At 44.1% G+C, this 21388-nt stretch overlaps 1 protein-coding gene across 1 annotated transcript in view; it reads left to right on the top strand.

Annotated features, from left to right (window-relative positions):
• The window catches only part of DNAH3 (dynein axonemal heavy chain 3), a 205269-nt gene that overhangs the window by 72436 nt on the left and 111445 nt on the right, over positions 1 to 21388 (top strand). The window contains exons 21-27 of the mRNA XM_045383002.2: positions 4360 to 4476; positions 5588 to 5767; positions 8017 to 8153; positions 12697 to 12898; positions 14973 to 15065; positions 17117 to 17227; positions 20257 to 20371. Coding sequence (XP_045238937.2) covers positions 4360 to 4476; positions 5588 to 5767; positions 8017 to 8153; positions 12697 to 12898; positions 14973 to 15065; positions 17117 to 17227; positions 20257 to 20371 — 955 coding nt within the window. The remainder of the gene's footprint in view (positions 1 to 4359; positions 4477 to 5587; positions 5768 to 8016; positions 8154 to 12696; positions 12899 to 14972; positions 15066 to 17116; positions 17228 to 20256; positions 20372 to 21388) is intronic.

The following is a 21388-nucleotide window of genomic DNA, read 5'->3' as shown; positions in this document are numbered from 1 at the left end:
ATAATCGCTCACGTCTTGATTGTTTCCTCCTGTCTGCCTTTCTGTGTTGCTCATCTTTCCTCTCAGCACCACCAAAGAAACGCATTCTTCAAATCAGAAAGGCCTTTTGATTCAGAGCAAGAAGTTTTCTCAGTGCAAAAAAACCAAGCAAGCCTCCTAAATCAGCACCTCCCAGTGAAGGTGCAGGCTTGCACACCATTCCAAAGCTTCCCAGTCCCCTCAGAAGCACAGCAGCAGACAATGACTAGTGTTTCTCAGATGTCGATGCTTGCAGGAATCACCGGAGATCTTGTTGAAATGCCGGTTCTGATTCAGCAGGTCCAGGATGGGACCTAAGATTCTGCAGCTCTAACAAGCTCCCAGATAATATTGATCAATTTTGAATAGTAAGGGTGTAGGTTTCTTTCTTTTCACTTGCACTTGTAGAAAACACAGGAGTTTGTACAGTGCATGCGAAGGTGCATACCCCTGAAGCGTTTGCTCAGCTGTCTTTAGGGTCTGGCTTGCTTTGGGGATAGAGTGTGAGGTAGGGATGAGAACTGCAGCTCTGGGGGAGCTATAAATCATGGAGGCAATAGGTTGATACACACATCCTGCAGACCATTGGTTCTTTTTTTTTTTTGAGATGGAGTCGCGCTCTGTCACGCAAGCTGGAGTGCAACTGTGTGATCTCAGCTCGCTGCAACCTCTGCCTCCCGGGCTCAAGCGATTCTCATACCTCAGCCTCCTGAGTAGCTGGGATTATAGGTGCCTGCCACCACACCCAGCTAATTTTTGTATTTTCAGTAGAGATGGGGTTTCACCATGTTGGCCAGGCTGGTCTTGAACCCCTGACCTCAAGTGATCCGCCTGCCTCGGCCTCCCAAAGTGCTGGGATTACAGGCGTGAGTCACCATGTCAGGCCCAACCATTGATTCTTAAAGCAGCGCTTCCAAACTTGCATTGTAGAATCATCTGGGATGCTTTAAAATCTCCCAATGGATTCTTCCTGGCTCCTCCCCTCCCAGAATGCCTAGGCATCTGTATTTTTAAGGCACCCCTGGTTTTTCTCATGTGCAATGTGGATTGAGAACCAAAAGCTCCCAAGCCTCCCTCCTCCCCCAGGCTGCATATTTACTTGTGACTTCTTTCCCTATTCAGCTTAAAAGAGCTGTAGGGATAAAAAGATGTGATCCCTTTCTTCACCTAGCATGAAGGTCATTCATGGCCAATACTCCTATAAATATAAAGACAGATTAACAAGATAAAAGCATTAAAATTTTATTTATTCAAAGTTTTACATGACATTTGAACCCTCAAAACTGAAGACCCAAGGAAAACTGTATTTTTGGGCTTAGGTTTGATGAAGAATGGACAGCTGTATGGAAATGAAATTGAACAAAAGAGTGTGGTATAATAGTCTAGACTGGGTGGAAGCCTAGCGAGACCTGCCTGTTCAGATTCTTCTTGGTCTTTCTGTGTAGCAGTCCTTCCTCCGAGGCATAGGGCAAGACCCCTCAGGAACAAGGGTCTTGTGACCCACTATGGGACAAGGTTGCTCAGAGAATTTCTTTATGGCCTGCTGTCTTGGTCAGAGTAATATTTCTGGGTTTTATGGCTTGCTTCGGGAAAGAGGAGTTTAGTTTCTATGGACTGCCTTAGGGGAAAGATAAAGGAGCAGGAGAAAGGAAGAAAAAGATGGACAGAAAGATCTTGCTTCCAAGGCCTTCCAATGTCCTTCAGTGCAAAATACTCAGCAAATCAAGGTGCAATGCTTCGGGGTATTGTGGTGTTCTGAGCCCCAACAGAACTATACATGAGCCGATGAGAGGGAAGAGAGCTGAGGGCACAGGGCCTCATTACTGAGCCTCTCCCAGCAAGGGTGACCCAGCCACCATGGGTCTCAGAAGCGTGGCTACATGATCAGCTTGGATTAGACACTGCTGTAGAGGCTGTTGGGGTGACAAGAGGAGTGTAAGCTAGGAACCTGGGGAACAGTTCACTTATACCTGGCCAGTCTGCAGAGTTTTTGCCTAAAGTAACTATAGGCAAGGATCAGTAGCTAAATGGGGATCAAGAAACCACTTTATTAATAGCCTAGCACACCTCCCAGTGCTGAGCTACTGGTAAAACATAGATAAGAGAATACATGCCAGGCCCAATTTAGCCTCCTAGATTAGACTTGAAAGAAGTGAGAACAGAGCGAGAAAGACCAAACCTGCCCCAGGGGTCAGACCCTTGTCAGCTTGCTTGCCACAATGGCCCAGGAGAAAAAGTGCCAACCACAGGGCTGGCCTTTAAGGCACACCTTAGACTTTACCTACTAGTAAAACAGGACCACTTGGTCAGGCTTCGTAGCTCACACCTACAATCCCAGGACTTTGGGAGGTACAAGTGAGAGGATCACTTGAGCCCAGGAGCTCGAGAACAGCCTGGGTAACATAGCAACACCCCATCTCTACAAAAAAAAAAAAAAAAAAAATTAGCTGAGTATGGTGATGTGCGCCAGCTACTTGGGAAGCTATTTGAGAAGCTGAGGCAGGGAGATTGCTTGAGCCCAGGAATTTGAGGCTGCAGTAAGCTATGATTGCAGCATTACACATTACACTCCAGCCTGGGTGACGGAGACCCTGTCTCAGAAAAGACCCAATAAATGTATAAAACAAGCCAGGCATGGTGGCTCACACCTATCATGCTTGTAATCCCAGCATTTTGGGAGGCTGAGGCAGGCAGATCACTTGAGGTCAGGAGTTTGAGACTAACCTTGCCAAGGTGGTGAAACACCATCTTTGCTAAAAGTATAAAAATTAGCCCAGGGTGGTGGTGCTTGCCTGAAATCCCAGCTACTCGGGCAGCTGAGGCAGGAGAATCAATTGAATTCGGGAGGCGGAGGTTGCAGTAAGCTGAGATCATGCCACTGCACTCCAGCCGAGGCGACAGAGCAAGACTGTCTCAAAAATAAATAAATAAATAAATAAATAAATGAAACAGAGGTCCCCAAACTTTCTTGGTTCACAATGCCTTTGTGTCTAAGTACTTTTTTCACAGTGCCCTGAGGCCAAAAGAAATACCTAATAGCTTTGTTTATGCAGTAATTAGGTCCAAACAATTTAATAAGGATTTATGCTCTAACAACTCAGCCACTGTTTGAAAAAAATACACCTACATTAAAAGAAAAAATAATGGTTGTATTTTATTTTTAAATAACCACAATCATTTACTTTGAGTTGGCTGTGGTGCCCCAGGGCACTTCAGTTCACAGGGTGGAAACCGCAGGTCTAGGCCTAACTAGTCAGATTAGCAGCTGATCTTCCTACCGGAGGGAAAGGAGAGCCAGGAAAGCAAGTGGAGAAGCAGGAACACAGGGAAAGGGGCAGAAATCTTCCTCCCCAGCAAATTCTATCTGTGAGTCTTGGATTAGACTGTATTTGACTTCTGCAAAGGGGGTGGACAATAAATGTCTTTTAAAAAAATTTTTTAGAGATGGGGTCTTGCTATGTTGCCCAGGCTGGTCTTGAATTCCTGGGCTCAAGCAATCCTCCTACCTCAGCCTCCCAAAGTGCTGAGATTACGGGCATGAGCCACCTTGTCCAGCCTAAATATCTTTAATAACATTTTCAAGGAAGAAAGTAGAAGTCCTATCCCCTGCAAGACATAGATTCCTACCCCATGAGAGTGGAGTTCTGAGCTGTGAGGTCCTAAGGGATCAGCATGAAAAATGGGGAGGTGGCTGGATGCAGTGGCTCAAGCCTGTAATCCCAACACTTTGGGAGGCTGAGGCAAGAGGATCGCTTGAGGCCAGGAGTTCGAGACCAGCCTGGGCAACAGTGAGACCCCCATCTCTTAAAAAAAAATCCAAGCTGGGCACGGTGGCTCATGCCTGTAATCCCAGCACTTTGGGAGGCCGAGGCGGGTAGATCACCTGAGGTCAGGAGTTTGAGACCAGCCTGGCCAACATAGTGAAACCCTGTCTCTACTAAAAACACAAAATTAACTGGGTGTGGTGGCATTTGCCTATAATCCCAGCTATTCGGGAGGCTGAGGAAGGAGAATCACTTGAACCCAGGAGGTGGGCGTTGCACTGAGCTGAGATTCCGCTGCTGCCCTCCAGCCCAGGCAATAGGAGTGAAACTCTGTCTTAACAAAAAAAAAAAAAAATCCAGGCATGGTGGCATGTGCCTGTAGTCCTACCTACTTGGGAGGCTGAGGCAGGAGGATCCCTTAAGCCCAGGAGTTTGAGGCTGCAGTGAGCTAGGATCGAGCCATTGCACTCAGGCCTGGGTGAAGAGACCTTGTCTCTAATAAATATATTTTTTAAAAAGGAAAAGAAAAATGGGGAGGTTTCACAATTTTGACAAGGTGGGGCGTCTTTGTTTACAGGATACAAGCATCTTGTGTGCAATTGATGACATTCAAATGCTACTCGATGATCACGTGATAAAGACGCAGACCATGTGTGGCTCCCCATTCGTCAAACCAATAGAAGCAGAATGCCGGGTAAGAGGAAATGAAGTTGAATGCTTTGAGATGTTTCATTAGCCCTGCGTTTCTCAGAGGAGGGGAAAGGTTTTCAAGTTCAGTTAACAAAGAAAGTTGCCTTGTCCTAATTGGAAAAAATAAATAAATAAATGACACAGTGGCTTACACCTGTAACCCCAGTACTTTGGGAGGCCGAGGTGGGCAGATCACCTGAGGTCAGGAGTTCAAGACCAACCTGGCCAACATGGTGAAACTCCGTCTCTACTAAAAATACAAAAATTAGCCAGGCGTGGTGGCAGGTGCCTATAATCCTAGCTTCTTGGGAGGCTGAGACAGGACAATCACTTGAACCCAGGAGGCGGAGGTTGCAATGAGCCGAGATCGCACCATTGCACTCCAGCCTGGGCAACAAGAGTGAAACTCCGTCTCAAAAATAAATACATTGATTAATTAATGACAAAAGACTGAAAGCAATAACCATCCAAGTAAGCATATGGCATGCTGAGCCTTTGCAACTGTCTGCCAAAAGAGAAGATGAGATTTGAATGCACCAAATACACATGCATTTGGGAAGCATCTTATGAGCTATGGTACTCTAGAATGTAAGCTACCTGAAGGTAGGGGTTTGGCCTCCTGTGCTCATTGTTTGTAGCAGTGACATGGGCTAACGACACAAACTCTGAAGCCAGATGACCTGAGTTTGAATTCTGGCTCTGCTCCTTATTAGGGATGTGACCTTGGGCACATTACTAAACTGTTGTGTTTCAGTTTCTACATCTGGAAAATGCGGTTTGTAATCACATCTACCTGGTAAGGCTGTGGGATTAAATTGGTTCCATATACTTAAAGCACTAGACCATTGCTTGTCACAGATTATGTATATAACTATTATAATTATTCTGCTAGAATGTGAGCTCCACAGTGGGCAAAGTTCTTGTGTGCTTCATTCATTGCTATGTTCACATCACCTGGAGCAGTGACCAGAGAACAGGGGGATGTCAATAATTATTTGTTAAACAAGTGACTGACTGAATGAATAAATGCATGACTCCATCCATTTGCTTGGTCCATGGGCCTGTGATGCAGAGTGGCAGGTTTATGATTCAGATATGAATTGCTAAATTCACAGAAATGGGAAGAAAAGCTAATTCGCATACAAGACAATTTGGATGCCTGGTTGAAATGCCAAGCCACCTGGCTGTACCTGGAACCAATCTTCAGTTCAGAGGACATCATAGCCCAGATGCCAGAAGAGGGGAGGAAATTTGGCATTGTTGATAGTTACTGGAAATCACTTATGTCTCAAGCGGTAAGTTTTTATACCCTAATAACTCTTACCAGCAGAAATACAAATGTTTCCTCATTATGCATCTAGTCACCCTCCTTGAAACTTATAAATGAACTGGAGTTTTGGAAAATCAATCTTTTTGTATCTTCTTCTAATTTCAAAAGTTATTATTAAAAATGCAAACATATGACTGGTGCGGTGGCTCGTGCCTGTAATCCCATCACTTTGGGAGGCCAAGGCAGGTGGATCACTTGAGGTCAGGAGTGCCAGAACAGCCTGGCCAACATGGTGAAACATCCCATCTCTACTAAAAATACAAAAATATATATATATGTGTGTGTGTGTGTGTATGTATATATGTATATATGTGTGTGTGTATATATACATGTATATATACACATATATGTATATCTATGTATGTATGTGTATATATACATGTATATATGTATATGTATATATGTATGTACATATGTATGTATATATACATATATACGTATATATATGTGTGTATATATACGTGTGTGTATATATACGTGTGTGTGTGTGTGTGTGTGTGTATATATATATTAGCCAGGCATGGTGGTGCATGCCTGAAATCCCAGCTACCTGGAGGGCTGAGGTGGGAGGATCACTTGAACTCAGGAGGCGGCGGTTGCAGTGAGCTGGAATCGTGCCACTACACTCCAGGCTGGGAGAGCGAGATTCTGTCTCAAAAAAAATTAAAAAAAAAAAAAAAGCAAATACAAATACATAACATAGAAAGTAGAAGCCTTTTGGAATCCCACTTCCCAAGCAGTAACTATAGGCAGTTTGTATTATTTAACTGTCATTTCTTATGAGGTTTTATTTGTTGCAGGATAATGTAATAACACTTTTATAGCTTGAGAATCCTTTTAGAATTCCAACAATTATCCACATTTGGTTACGCAGTTATTTAACAAATGTTTATTCAGTGCCTACAATGACCCAAGTGTTATACTGGAAATCAGAAAATACTTGAAGGTGGCAAGAATATGATTTCTGTCTTCATAGAATTTGCTGCCTTGGCTAAGTGCGGTTGCTCACACCTGTAATTCCAGCACTCTGGGAGGCCAAGGCAGGTGGATCGCTTGAGCTCAGGAGCTGGAGACCAGTCTTGGTAACATAGTGAAACCCTGTCTCTACTAAAAATATAAAAAATTAGCTGGGTATGGTGGCATGCACCTGTAATCCTGGCTATTCCGAGGCTGAGGCAGGAGGATCCCTTGAGCCTGGGAGGCGGAGGTTGCAGTGAGCCCAGATTGCGCCACTGCACTCTAGCCTGGGCAACAGAGGGAGACTCTGTCCCCCACACCCAAAAAAAAGAGTAATATACAAATAGTTATTAGAATACAGAAGAGTGATTTGGTTGTCTTAGGGTGTCAAGGAAGGCCTCTAAAGCAGGAACGTTGGGATCAAGCCTTGAAGGATGGTAAGTTCATTGGGTGTGCAAGGCACCTAGTGGCATCTTTTATGAGGTCAAATCATTTTCCTTTTTTAAGTCAAGTGTGATCAAATTGGGGTGCACTTAAAAAGATTTTGCTGCAAGGGAATTTATCTTCCCTGCTTTGTTTGCGAGGGTGAGATAAATGGGAATTTAGATTATCCAACCAGCATAAGCCAATTCTTTATTAGTTAAGGTTCTTTGGGTGCAAGTGACAAAAACCAACTCAGGATAGCCGGAACGAAAAGACCAAACTAGTGTCTCATGGAACGCAAGGCCAGATAGCGCAGCCAAGCCTCACAAAAGATGCATCTAGAACCCAGAAGCCTCTTCTCTTAGGAACTCCTTCCATCTCTCTGATCTCAGCTCCTCTTTCCTGGCCTTGCCTTAGTCTCTCTCTCTCTCTCTTCCCCCCCCCCCCCCCGTCTCTCTCTCTCTCTCTCTCTCTCCCTCTCTCTGTCTCTCTCTCAAGACTAGCTTGCTCTACCATTCCATCACACAGAGAGACATAATCCTCACTCAGCCCAGACTAGTATAGAATGTCATGGTTTGGATTCTAAACTCCCTGGGTTAAAATATGATTGGGCTTGATTGGTTTCAGGTACCCAATCCCTGCCCAGTCAACCGTGATCAGAGGAACAAGGTCATGTTCCATGAGCATTCACCCCTGTGCAGTTAGGAAGCGGATCAGGAGGCAGTTAGCTGGACAAGGAGTGCTGTCAGTTGATAGGTCACACATTCATTACAATGACCAATGTCAGAACTTGGGAACCTCATGATAAGTCTCACCTTTTTTAATGGAACCCAGGTGAAAGATAACAGGGTTCTGGTGGCAGCCGACCAGCCACGGATGGCCGAGAAGCTTCAAGAAGCCAACTTTCTCTTGGAGGACATCCAGAAAGGGCTGAATAATTACTTGGAGAAGAAGAGACTATTCTTCCCCAGGTATCCAGCATTGTTCTTTTACTTGGAATTACATTCTTGCCCCATATGTAGGTAGAATTCCATTTTTCATACCAAGAGTTGACTTCAACCAATCTAGTCTATACTCTTTCCTGGTTTTCCATTCTCCAAGACAGCTTTCAGGAATGGTGCATGACTTCACGGTCTTTATTTAGTGTGAGGTTGAATGGACACCAGTGGGTGTCAAATGCACACGTTGTCCAGACCAACACTGTTATTTTTCCGAATTATACGGGGGTAGAGTATTCTTGACTATGAGCCTGGATTTTGGAGTTAAACAGACCTCCTTTGGCATCCCAGCTTTTCTACCTAGTAGTCTTGAGGCCTCCAGCAAATCTATCCAAGCCTCAGGTTTCCCACCGTAAATCTGGGATATAGTAATGGCCCCTACTCTATGTATTTGTTGTACAGATTAATGAGCTAACACATGTAAAAACATTAGCACCTAGACTATGTGTTTAAGAAACATCAGTCCATTTTTTATACCATCAAATTTTGTAGTTTCTGGTAGGTATGCTTATACATATTTGACTCTTTTCCTCCCCCACAAAAACCAATCTTCTGCATAAAAGTCAAGGAAGTTTTAGGTTAGTTCCAGGCCAGGCATGGTGGCTCACGCCTGTAATCTCAACATTTTGGGAGACCAAGGTAGGAAGATTGATTGAGCTCAGGAATTTGAGACCAGCCTGGACAAGATGGGGAAATTCCACCTGTACAAAAAGAAATACAAAAAATAAGCCAGCCTAGTTGTGTGTGCCCATGGTCCCAGCTACTCAGGAGACTGAGGTAGGAGGATCACTTGAGCCTGGGAGGCAGAGGTTGTAGTGAGCCAAGACTGCATCAGTGCACTCCAGCCTGGGCAACAGAGTCAGACCCTGTCTCCAAAAAAAAAAAAAAAAAAAAAAAAAAAAAAAAGGAGAAGGTTAGTTTCAGAAAGGTGAGTTCTTACTCCTGACATTCCTAATAATCTATCCATGACTACTTCACCATTGACGGTCACCGCATGTCATTTGACCCCAATTAGGATGTTTGATCCTAATTTACCTTTAAGAAACATAAATTTTAGTGTTTCTTTATGTGAACACAAAGTTAGTTCCCTGCTGCTTACCAAAAAAAAAAAAAAAAAAAAGTGATTTGTTAGAAACTCAGAAGTATGGCTGGGCACGGTGGCTCATGCCTATAATCCCAGAACTTTGGGAGGCCAAGGGGGCAGATCACCTGAGGTCAGGAGTTCAAGACCAGCCTGGCCAACATGGTGAACACCCTGCCTCTACTAAAAATACAAAAATTAGCCAGGTGTGGTGGGGGGGCACCTGTAATCCCAGTTACTTGGGAGACTGAGGCAGGAGAATTGCTTGGACCTGGGAGGCAGAGGTTGCAGTGAGCTGAGATCATACCACTGCACTCTAGCCTGAGCGATGGAGCAAGACTCTATTTCATAAATAAATAAATGAACTCAGAAGTATCTTTGGTATTTATTCAATTCAGCATTATCCAATAGAACTTTCTACAATGATAGGAATGTTCTTTGTCTGTACTGTCTAATACAGTAGCCCTTAGTCACCAGTGGCCACTGAGTGCTTTATATGTGGCTGAGGTGACTGAGGAAGCCAATTTTTAACTTAGTTGATATTACTTTTTAATGTCAATAGCCACATGTGGCTAATAGCTTTTGTATTGGATAACACATTATAGTGGAAGAGACCCTGGTTTAGAAGCATAAGGCTTGGGAAGAGATTAAACTCAGGAAACACCTGAGGTTTGGGTTTCTAGTTCTAGACCCACTCCTGTTATTCCTAATTAAAATAGGAATAATAGACCAGGCGTGGTGGCTCCTGCCTGTAATACCAGCACTTTGGGAGGCCAAAGTGGGCAGATCACCCAAGGCTGGGAGTTCGAGACCAGCCTGGCCAAAATGATGAAACCCTGTCTCTACTGAAAATACAAAAATTAGCTGGGTATGGTGGTGGGCATCTGTAATCCCAGCTATTTGGGAGGCTGAGGCAGGAGAATCGCTTGAACCTGGGAGGCAGAGATTGCGGTGAGCTGAGATGGCGCCACTGCACTCCAGCCTGGGTGACAGAGCGAGACTCTCTCTCAAAAAAAATATGAATAATAGCACTAATAGCATTTACCTTACACCAGGACCCTGCTCTAAGTGCTTTACACTTATTAACTAATTTAATCTTTGTAATACTCTTATGAGTTTGGGAACATTATTATTGTCCCTGTTTTATAAATGAGAAGATAATGATTTGCCCAAAGATATAAGACTGATAAAATGATCAAGCTAGAATTGATACCCAGGAAGTCTGGATAAGATATTCAACCATTTAACTTCTCTGAGCCACACGTTTTCCCTAAGTTAAACACACACATACACACACACACACATACACACACACACACACACACACACACACACACACACAAATACCTTGATATTTCTTTATGCATTTTTATGAAATAAAATTAAATACTCTCAGCAAACACTTTGAGAATGTTTTTGATAGCCACATAATTTAAGTTAATTTCATCTTGAAAATACAGATTGCTAAACAAAGATTTTAATTTTAAATTATACAAATATATTATTATTACTGTTATGGCCATTGAGCCTTATTCGTTATAGCACATGATGGAGATAGAGGGAGTGCATATCCATAGAGATCACCCATTTGATCACCCATTTGATCACTTGGGAGTGGGAGAGATTGACATCTCATTGGATATTGGTTAGTTGGTCATCAACAGATAATTACTACTCTTTCTACTTGCTCAACACTGTAGATACAGTGTATTCATTTGCTTTGCTGAATAACAAATGACCCCAAAAGTTAGAAGTATGAAACAACAATCATGTATTTAGTTCATAATTCTGTAAGTTGGCAGATTGAGCTGGGCTTGACTGGGTGGTTCTTCTGATCTCACTGGGGCTCACTCATGACTGCAGTTAGCCATCAGTCAGCATCCTTAATTGCTTGTCTGGTCATTGGCTTCCTACTGGCTGGGCAACAGGTAGTTGGGCCACATGTCTTTTATCCTGTAGAAGACTAGCCTGGGTTTATTTATAAGGTGGTGGTCACAGGGTTCCTAAGAGCAGCAAGAGTGAAAGCATCATGGCCTCTTGATGCCTAGGCTTAGAACTTGCACAGGCTCGTGTTCTCTTACATTCTCTTAGCCAAAACAAGACACAGAGCCAGCTCAAGTTTGAGAAATGTGAAAACAGATTCCACTCCTTGATGAGAGGAACTGTAAATATCGTGGCCATTTTTGTAATCCACCATATTTGGTAAAGACCATAATCACAAAATCCCTCCATCAGCCTGATGGTCACAGTACAGGTTTGAACATTGGACATTTTCTGAAGGTTTATTGTTGCTGCTTTTAGGCCTGAATAAGAGATGAAATTGTCTTATTATCTTTAAAAGATAGTAGAGGGCCGAGTGCAGTGGCTCACCCTTATAGTCCCAGCACTTTGGAAGACGAGGTGGATGGATCACTTGAGCCCAGGAGTTCGAGACTAGCCTTGGCAACATGGCAAGACCCCGTCTCTACAGAGTATACAAAAATTAGACGGGCGTGGTGGCATGCGCCTGTAGTCCCAGCTACTTGGGAGGCTGAGGCGGGAGAATTGCTTGAGCCCTGGAGGCCGAGGCTGTAGTGAGCTATGATTGCACCATTACACTCCAGCCCAAGTGACAGAGCAAGACCCTGTCTCAAAATAAATAATAAATAAATAAATAAAATGAAAGATGGTAGAGGCCTCTGCATGTAGGTAGGCTCATTATTAACATTTGCTTTCTTGTATCATGCCTGTACAATGTTCCTGCATGGATGGAGAGAAGGAAAGACAAGGAAATCTCTCTCTCCTGCCCCTACCCAGCGGTTCTCAACACTGACATTAGAACTGACCTGAAATTTAAAAAAATACAAATTTCATCAGCCGCACCCCCAGATCAATTCTATTAGAATCTCTGGGCAGTGGGACTGTGGCACTGGCATTTCGTATGAGCTCCCCAGGTGATTCTAAAGTGCAGACAAAGTTGAGAATTGCTGTTCTGCCTGGGCTCTTTTCAGCTGATAGCACCCACCCCCCAGCCCTATGAAACCCACATATGCCAGCTTTTATTCTTTCTCTTGCTCTTAGAGAAAACCATCGCTTCTTGGCCTTTTAGCTAAATCAAGTTTGGTATCTCAGATTCAAAACCATCTCCAAGCTGGATGTAATGGCTCACGCCTGTAATCCCAACTACTCAGGAGGCTGAGGAGAGAGGATTGCTTGAGCCCAGGAATTCAAGTCTAGCCTGGGCAATATGGCAAGACCTCATCTCTTAAGAAAAGCAAAACTCCACCTTCCATGCCCCAGATGAAAAGTGATAAAAGAGAGTGGTGGGCCTTTGTGAAGACCGCAGGACATAGCTGGTATTCACCTAGGTATGGACTACCTGTCAGAGAGTATCACCTTGCTAGAAAAAGTTCTTGGAAGAGGTCGCAGTTACCATCTTTCTTTGCTTTGAAATAGGTTCTTCTTCCTATCAAATGATGAGCTACTGGAAATCTTGTCTGAGACAAAGGACCCTCTCCGAGTGCAGCCGCACTTGAAGAAGTGCTTTGAAGGAATTGCCAAGCTCGAGTTTATAGACAATCTGGAAATTGTAGGTATGATCAGCTCAGAAAAAGAAACTGTTCCATTCATCCAGAAAATCTACCCAGCTAATGCCAAGGTAATTCCTCTTACCCATTTTTGGTTCTTTTCTCCATAACAAAGTAAACCAGAGAGCATATTGGCTAAGCACTGGGACTCTAGTTCCAGACTGCCTGGGGTATGGAACACTCAGGTTCCACAATGTAACGACTGAAGATTTGGGGAAGTGACTCAGTCTTTCTTAGTCTCAGTGTACCCATCTCTAAGATGGAGATTATACTGCAACCCACATGATATATTAAATTTGTGGATTTTAACCCAGTTCGATGTGGAGTCAGTTGCAGGAATCAGATCAAAACAGCCGATGCTGTTTAGATTTCCATGTGCGGAGTTCAGTTGAAAGCGATTCAGTTAGACAGGTAGCTTCCCGGGGCACTCATTTTAAAGATCAATAAAACATCATAGAATCAATGAGAGCTATAATGCTACTTAACTCAGGTTTTCATACATATGTCCTTATATAATGAGTAAAGTATAAATTACTTCCATTTCTGCTCAGTGACAGCATCCTCAAGTGGAAACAGACAAGCAAGCTTAGCCTTGCTTTGTTAACTGTTTTTGCCACCCACACATATAAACTGCAGCAACCAGGAGTCACATTACCAATGCAGACACCAGCTAGCTTACAAGCACCTGAAGTCAACAGCTACAGTTACCTGAAATTCTAACACTGAATAATTTGCTGCATATTTGAATTTCCTTATGGAGCTTTAATCAAAATCCAAATGACCAGGTTGCATCCCATACCAATTAAATCAGGAAGTCTAGGGATGGGAGTCAGTCATCAGTATTTTTAAAAGATCTCCAAGTGATTTCAAGGAACAGCAAAGTTTGAGACCCACTGGAATAATGCATGAATCAGAGCTGTTCATTTAAAAGATGCAATTTATTTTATGAACTGACAGATGTTTCATTTGCCTTCCGAGAAGTTGTCTGTTTCAGAAAATGACATGAAAGTAATGCATGTTAAAAATGGGCAGGGCATGGTGGCTCACACTGTAATCCCAGCACTTTGGGAGGCCAAGGCGGGTGGATCGCCTGAGGTCAGGAGTTCGAGACCAGCCTGGCCATCATGGCGAAACCCTGTCTCTACTAAAAAGCCAGGTGTAGTGGCACATGCCTGTAATCCCAGCGACTTGGGAGGCTGAGGCAGGAGAATCGCTTGAACCCAGGAGGCGGAAGTTGCAATGAGCTGAGATCGTGCCATTGCACTCCAGCCTGGGTGACAAGAGTGAAACTCCGTCTTGAAAAAAAAGAAAAAAGAAAAATCTATTTCCCCTTTAGAAGGCATACGCTTCTGAGAATACAGAAAATAAGTGTAAAGCAGATAAAGAATATTGGCTGGGGCCAGGTGCCATGGCTCACACCTGTAATCCTAGCACTTTGGGAGGCTGAGGCAGGAGGATCTCTTGAGGCCAGGAATTCAAGACCAGCCTGGGCAACATAGAGAGACCCCGGCTCTACAGAAATATTTAAAAGTTAGCCGGGCATGGTGGCGTGTGCCTGTAGTCCCAGTTACTCAGGAGGCTGAGGCAGGAGTCACTTGGGCAGGAGTTCAAGGCTGCAGTGAGCCAGGATCGTGCCACCGCACTCCAGTCTGGATGACAGAGCAACGCCCTGTCTCTCTCTTTTAAAAAAAAAAGAGAGAGAGAGAGACTAGGTGCAGTGGCTCATGTCTGTAATCCCAGCACTTTGGAGGCTGAGGCGGGCAGATCATGAGGTCAGGAGGTCAAGACCATCCTGGCCAACATGGTGAAACCCCGTCTCTACTAAAAGTACAAAATCAGCTGGGCGTGGTGGTGCACATCTGTAATCCCAGCTACTCAGGAGGCTGAGGCAAGAGAATCGCTTGAACCAGGGAGTCGGAAGTTGCAGTGAGCCAAGATCGTGACACTGCACTCCAGCCTGGCAACAGAGCAAGACTCCATGTCAATAAAAACAGAGAACTGGGAAAGAGACAATATTGACTTGAAAAGGTGCCTAGCCTTTGGCCTCCCTCCAGCCATGTCCAGAGAGAAAGCTGTGTTCTACCCACTGTCCCTCCCTCTGGGCTTTGGTTGACTGTTGCACCCTCTCTCTGTCTTGCTCCATAGGGCATGGTGGAAAAGTGGCTCCAGCAGGTGGAGCAGATGATGCTTGCCAGTATGCGAGAAGTCATTGGACTTGGGATTGAAGCATATGTCAAGGTAAACAAGAATCAGGGTACACGTGCCGGGACACTAGTGCACTAAAGAGAACATTGGGGAGAAGGTTCATGTATCAGTAGTTCAGTTGGACGCTCTGCCTTCTACCAAAACCTGTCCCTCTGCACCTCTCTTTCCTTTACCTGTGAACCCTGGGGCAATGAACCTACTCCTGGTGAGATGTTGGCAGTTAGAAGCAGGTGATGCAAGAGAAGAGGGTTAGCTGGAACCCTCTGGTTGCCACGGACCAGTCCTTTTTGTCAAATGGAATTAATGGCACAAGGTCTATTTAGAGTCCCTTAATAATTCATTTACCTTACAGATGCCCTGAATGGCATAACTCGTTCCCAAAGCTTTAAGGGAAACAGGTATGATTTAAGCCTTAAGACAAAAGAACCTATCAGAATAACTTGATACCCAGCCTGTAGTAACATTCATGTTGACTCTAGCTCTCTTTCTTTCTTTTTTTGTTTTCTGAGATGGAGTCTCACTCTGTCTTCCAGGCTGGAGTGCAGTGGTGTAATCTTGGCTCACTGCAACCTCCGCCTCCCGGGTTCAAGCGATTCTCCTGCCTCAGCCTCCCAAGTAGCTAGGACTACAGGCACCCACTGCCACACCCAGCTAATTTTTGTATTTTTAGTAGAGATGCGGTTTCACCATGTTGGCCAGGCTTGTCTCGAACTCCTGACCTCAAATGATCTACCTGCCTCGGTCTTCCAAAGTGCTGGGATTACAGGCATGAGCCACTGCTCCCGGACAACTGACTAACTTTCTTACTTTCTTATTCCCAGGACCCACAGAACAAAGCAATACTCAACACCCTCACACTAAAGTCCTGGGGACTGAGCCTGCTGTCCCTTGAAATAGTATTTGCATTGTAAAATGAAAGACCAATCCCTTTTCCTATGACATGCTCTGAATCAAAAATTAAAGAAAAGCAGTTACCGGTATGAAATTATTTCATCCAAATCAAATCTATCAAGTTTCATCCTCAGATCAAACTTTTTCTGTAAAGAGCCAGATGGTAAATATTTTCAACTCTGCAGGCCACATTCCCAAAGCAACTATTTTTAAAAATAAATTTTATTATGCATATTTAAGGTATACAACATAATGTTATAAGATACATATGTATAGTAAATGGGTACTGTAGCTTTTCCCTTGTAGCACAAAAGCATCAGACAATATTTAAATGATGGGCATGGCTGTATTTCTTTTTTAAAATTTTTTTAAAATTTTATTTTATTTTACTTTAAGTTCTGGGATACATGTGCAGAACATGCAGGTCTGTTACATAGGTATACATGTGCCATGGTGGTTTGCTGCACCTATCAATCCATCATCTAGGTTTTAAGCCCCGCATGCATTAGGTATTCGTCCTAATGCTCTCCCTCTCCTTGCCCCCCACCTCCTGACAGGCCTGATGTGTGAAGTCCCCTCCCTGTGTCCATGTGTTCTCATTGTTCAACTCCCACTTATGAGTGAGAACATGCGGTGTTTGGTTTTCTGTTCCTGTGTTAGACTGCTGAGAATGATGGCTTCCAGCTTCCTCCATGTCCCTGCAAAGGACATGAACTCATTCTTTTTTATGCTGCGGCTGTATTTCAATACAACTTTATTTATGAAAAAATTTATATACATAGTTTGCCCGCTCCTGATCTGTAGCTTGAGGGAAAAAATTGTAGGATGGGGAAACAGCTCAGACAGTTGTGACTCAGCACTGCAATATTAGGTAGCCATTAAAAAACAGTAGTTATGAGAATTCTCTGAACATCACCTTGATTATAACTATGGAAAAATTTGATGAATGGGAGCATGGAAACAATGCAAAGTTGATGAGATGACTGGAGTTTTTTTTTTTTTTTTCTTTTTCATAAAACTCAGAAAGGAAGACATAAATCGGTAATCCCAGAGATGTCAAGCCTTGTAGCATCTGAGCGTGGGGGAAGATTTTGTTTTTGTTGTGGGGATGAGGTGGTTGGGGCATGTTTTTGTAAACTCAGTTTAAACCACACGTGAACTGATCCTACAACATGCCCACTGCACTTTTCCAGGTCGCTCGAAATCACTGGGTCTTACAGTGGCCTGGACAGGTGGTTATCTGTGTCTCCTCCATCTTTTGGACCCAGGAGGTGTCCCAAGCCCTGGTGGAAAATACCTTACCGGTAGGTGAGCTTGCTGCGAAGCTTACAGAAGAGATCCAAGCATCAATTAGGATTTGAATGATGTATAATTAGAGTAGCCATGTTTTGTTGTCTAAACAAAAATCATTTGGGCTCATAGCATCACAGACATCAGGGTTCCCATGAGGACAGTGGGATGGAGAATTTGGGATTCGAGCTGTCCTGCAATTCTATGGTACGAGACCTCTCCTAGTCCTTCCCAGACAGAAATTCTGGACTACAGGATTCTAAGTCTTGTACCCTGGGCTTCTAGGGGCCAACCTGGCAGAATTTCCACCAAGGGAGACCTCCTGTATTCTTCCTAAGCCAAGGGGCCACTGAAGTGCTGGGAGCCACCATGCTTTACCAAATATTTGTTAAATGGATGAATGAAAACTTCATATTCAGCCTTTCTTCCATGGTCTCATTTCCCGTGAATATCTCACCAGATCTCCTTTATTGCTCTTAGAGGATTGGCTGTGTATTAGAATATGTTTTAATTTCCTATGTTTTGCTGTATAAACTGAAATTAGAACATAAAATTTGGCCACTGTTTAAACTTATACAGATTCCATATTGATAAATCCTAATAGACATATTGCACTGTACACATGCAAACTGCTTTCACGTACATCTTTTCCAAGTTTAGAAACTCTAAAATCCTCTGACTTTTTGTGACAGTATCTCTGACTTTTTGTGATGGAGGCGGATTCATGTGCCCCAGTTTTCCCACCCATAGATAGGGAGAATGTTTCCCATCATATACCAAGGCCCTAAAGGAAGCAGGTGTTGACACAGAATAATCATCCCTCCCTCCCTCCAACCATTTATTATTCATTTAACAAATATTGGTTTGGCATCTGCTCTGTGCTGGTACTGCTGCTAACAAAGGTAATTAGATGTGAATGAGACAGACATAGTCCCTGTCCTCAAGGATTTATGGTCTGGTGGGGGAGAGAAAAAGGCTCTTGTATAGAACTGTGATAAGGAAAGAACAGACATCTAGTAAGTATGGGAAGGGAGGGAGGCGGGAAGGGAGGGAGGCAGGGAGGGAGGGAGGGTTTAAGGAAGGAAGGAAGAAGGGAGGGAGGGAGGGATGGAAGGAAGGAAGGAAGGAAGGAAAGGGAAGGGAAGGGAGGGAAGGGAGGGAGGGAGGGAAGGAGGAAGGGAGGGAGGAAAAAGGAAGGAAGGAAAGGAGGAAAATAGGAAGGAAGGAAAGAGTAAGAGAGTGAGGGGAGGGAAGTTAGGATTAGGGAAGATTTCCCAGAAAAGTGGTGTCTAGGAGGACACCTGAAATATAAGTAGGGATTAGCTGAGCAGAAAATAGGAGGGAGAGTGTTCCAGAGAGAAGACCTGGAGTATGCAAAAGCCTGAAGATGAAAAGCATGGTGTATGCCAGCAGGAAGACACTTTGGTCTAGAATAGCTGTGGAATAGCTGTGTTTAGGAGAGATGTGGGGAGAAGCCCCAACAGCACATACACTACCTCATTTAATCCTCAACACAGCTTGAAGAGGCAGCTATGATCATCTAGATTTAGGGCAGGATATGGTGGCTCATGCCTGTAATCCCAATAGTTTGGGAGGCCAAGGCGGGAGGATTGCTTGAGACCAGTAGTTCAAGACCAGCCCGGGCAACATAGTGAGACCCCCTCTCTACAAATAGTTAGCCAGGAGTGACGGGGTGTGCCTGTGGTCCCAGCTACTCAGGCGGCTGAGGTGGGAGGATTGCTTGAGCTCAGGAGGTCAAGGTTTCAGTGAGCCATGTTTGTGCCTGTGCACTCCTGCCTAGGTGACAGACCAAGACCCCATCTCAAAAAAAAAAAAAAAAAAATCTGCATTTGACACACCAGGAGACTAAGACTTGGAAGCTTAAAATCATTTGCCCAGAGCCACATAGCTAGAAAGTAGGAAAGGCAAGGTTTGAACCTAGGGTGGTCTTACTTTTTTCCTTTTTAAGTTTTCTTTTTCTTTTATTTTTCTCCTCTTTAATTTGAAATAACGTGAAACTTACAAATAATGCTGAAAATATAATACAAAGAATTTTCATATATCTTTCATCCAGATTCCTCATATATTAACATCTTAGACAACCATTGTACAGTTATCCAAATCAGGAAATCAACATTGATAACGATTTTATTCTCTAATCTATAGACCTTTCTAAATTGGCTATTTTAAATTTTGTCATCTTGAAAAAGAAATGACAGGCCGGGCGTGGTGGCTCATGTCTGTAATCCCAGCACTTTGGGAGGACAAGGTGGGTGAATCACTTGAGTCAGGAGTTCGAGACCAGCCTGGCCAACGTGGCGAAACCCCATCTCTACTAAAAATACAAAGATTAGCTGGGTGTGGTTGTGCACAACTGTAATCCCAGCTATTTGGGAGGCTGAGTCAGGCTCTGTCTCAAATAAATAAATAAATAAATAAATAAAATTAGCCAATTGCCCTACTATCTTTTTTTTTTTCCCCCTGGTCCAGGATGCAATCTAGTCCAGGATGTTACATTTTGTTTTTATAGCTCCTTTGTCTCTTTAATGTGAAAAAGTTTCCAATTTGGGAGGTTAATTCTGATTTATGGTATATATAGTGAAATTCACCTTTTTTAGCATATGGTTCTCAGTTTTGATAAACACATGCATTGGTGTAGGCACCATCACAATCAGTATATAGGACAGTTCCACACCATCCAAAAAAATGTCCTCAGGCCCTTTGTAGTCAGTTGCATTCTCTACTCCAAGTCTCCAGTAACTACCAAGGTATTTTCTGCTCACTCCTGTAATTTTGCCTTTTCCACAATAGTATAAAAATAAAACTATGGAGTATGAAACCTTCCAAATCTTGCCTCTTTCAGCACAATACATTAGGAATTCATTCAGAGATTAAGGACTGGGGTAAGGAAAAGGGGACTTGAGGGATGACACCCAGGAGTCTGGCTTGAGCCATCCGGTGGTCCATGGTACCATTTCTTGACACAGGGATTACCAGAGGAGAGTCAAATGTAACCAGTTGTCCCCTCCTCTGCCCCTGCCAGAATTTTCTGAAAAAGAGCAATGATCAGATTGCAGAGATTGTCCAGCTGGTGCGAGGGAAGCTGAGCAGTGGAGCTCGACTCACGCTCGGGGCCCTCACGGTCATCGATGTCCACGGTAAGCCAGTGGGCTTCCCCTATCATTACTGACTGTCCAGGAGAAGCAGTCTAGTCTTGCTCATCTCAGTTCTCCTGGATGGAATGATTCAGGGTTTCCTTCCTCATTAGGGAGAGCTTTCTCCAACTGAGAGTAAGATGGAGGAGGAAGGAGAAAAGCCAACGCCGAAGGGCTCTCCACCTGTGTTTCCTCTCCCACCCCCAAACTGATTTCCAGGAGCCCTCCAAGCAGGGCCTGTACTGAGACAATGATGGCCAAAGTCATTTCTGAGCTTCGCTAACGTGGAATCCTTTCCTTGGCTAACTGTAGCTAATATTTTTGCATCCTTGCTAGGTGCCAGGCTTTGTGCTAAGTGGTTGACATACATTATCTCATTTTCTTTTTTTTTTTTTTTTTTTTTTTGAGACGGAGTCTCACTCTGTAGCCCAGGCTGGAGTGCAGTGGCCGGATCTCAGCTCACTGCAAGCTCCGCCTCCCGGGTTCACGCCATTCTCCGGCCTCAGCCTCCCAAGTAGCTGGGACTACAGGCGCCCGCCACCTCGCCCGGCTAGTTTTTTGTATTTCTTAGTAGAGACGGGGTTTCACCGTGTTAGCCAGGATGGTCTCGATCTCCTGACCTCGTGATCCGCCCGTCTCGGCCTCCCAAAGTGCTGGGATTACAGGCTTGAGCCACCGTGCCCGGCCTCATTATCTCATTTTCATAGACATTTCACAGATTCAGAACCTGGGGCTTAGAGGGGTAACTAACTTGCTGAGAGGCACACAGCTATAATAGTAAGCAAGAGAAGCGCCTATGTCTGTCTGCTTCCAAGCCTAAGGGACTGGAAATGGGCAATGTTGCAAGCAGTGGGTGGTGAGAGAGGATGCCTTCCAGCTCCTCCTTTAAAAAAAAGAGGAGGAGGAAGAGGAGGAGGAGGAGGAGGAAAAACTGGTGTCTTTATATAAAACAAACCACCCCCACACCTTCTCTCCATCACCAAGGAAACTAGGGCTGGACCAGGCTGGTTGCTTGGGAAC

The sequence above is a fragment of the Macaca fascicularis genome, chromosome 20, assembly GCF_037993035.2.
Source record: "Macaca fascicularis isolate 582-1 chromosome 20, T2T-MFA8v1.1".
NCBI lineage: Eukaryota > Metazoa > Chordata > Mammalia > Primates > Cercopithecidae > Macaca > Macaca fascicularis.
Note: the sequence above shows the minus strand (reverse complement) of the source record. Positions and strands in the feature narration are given on the sequence as shown.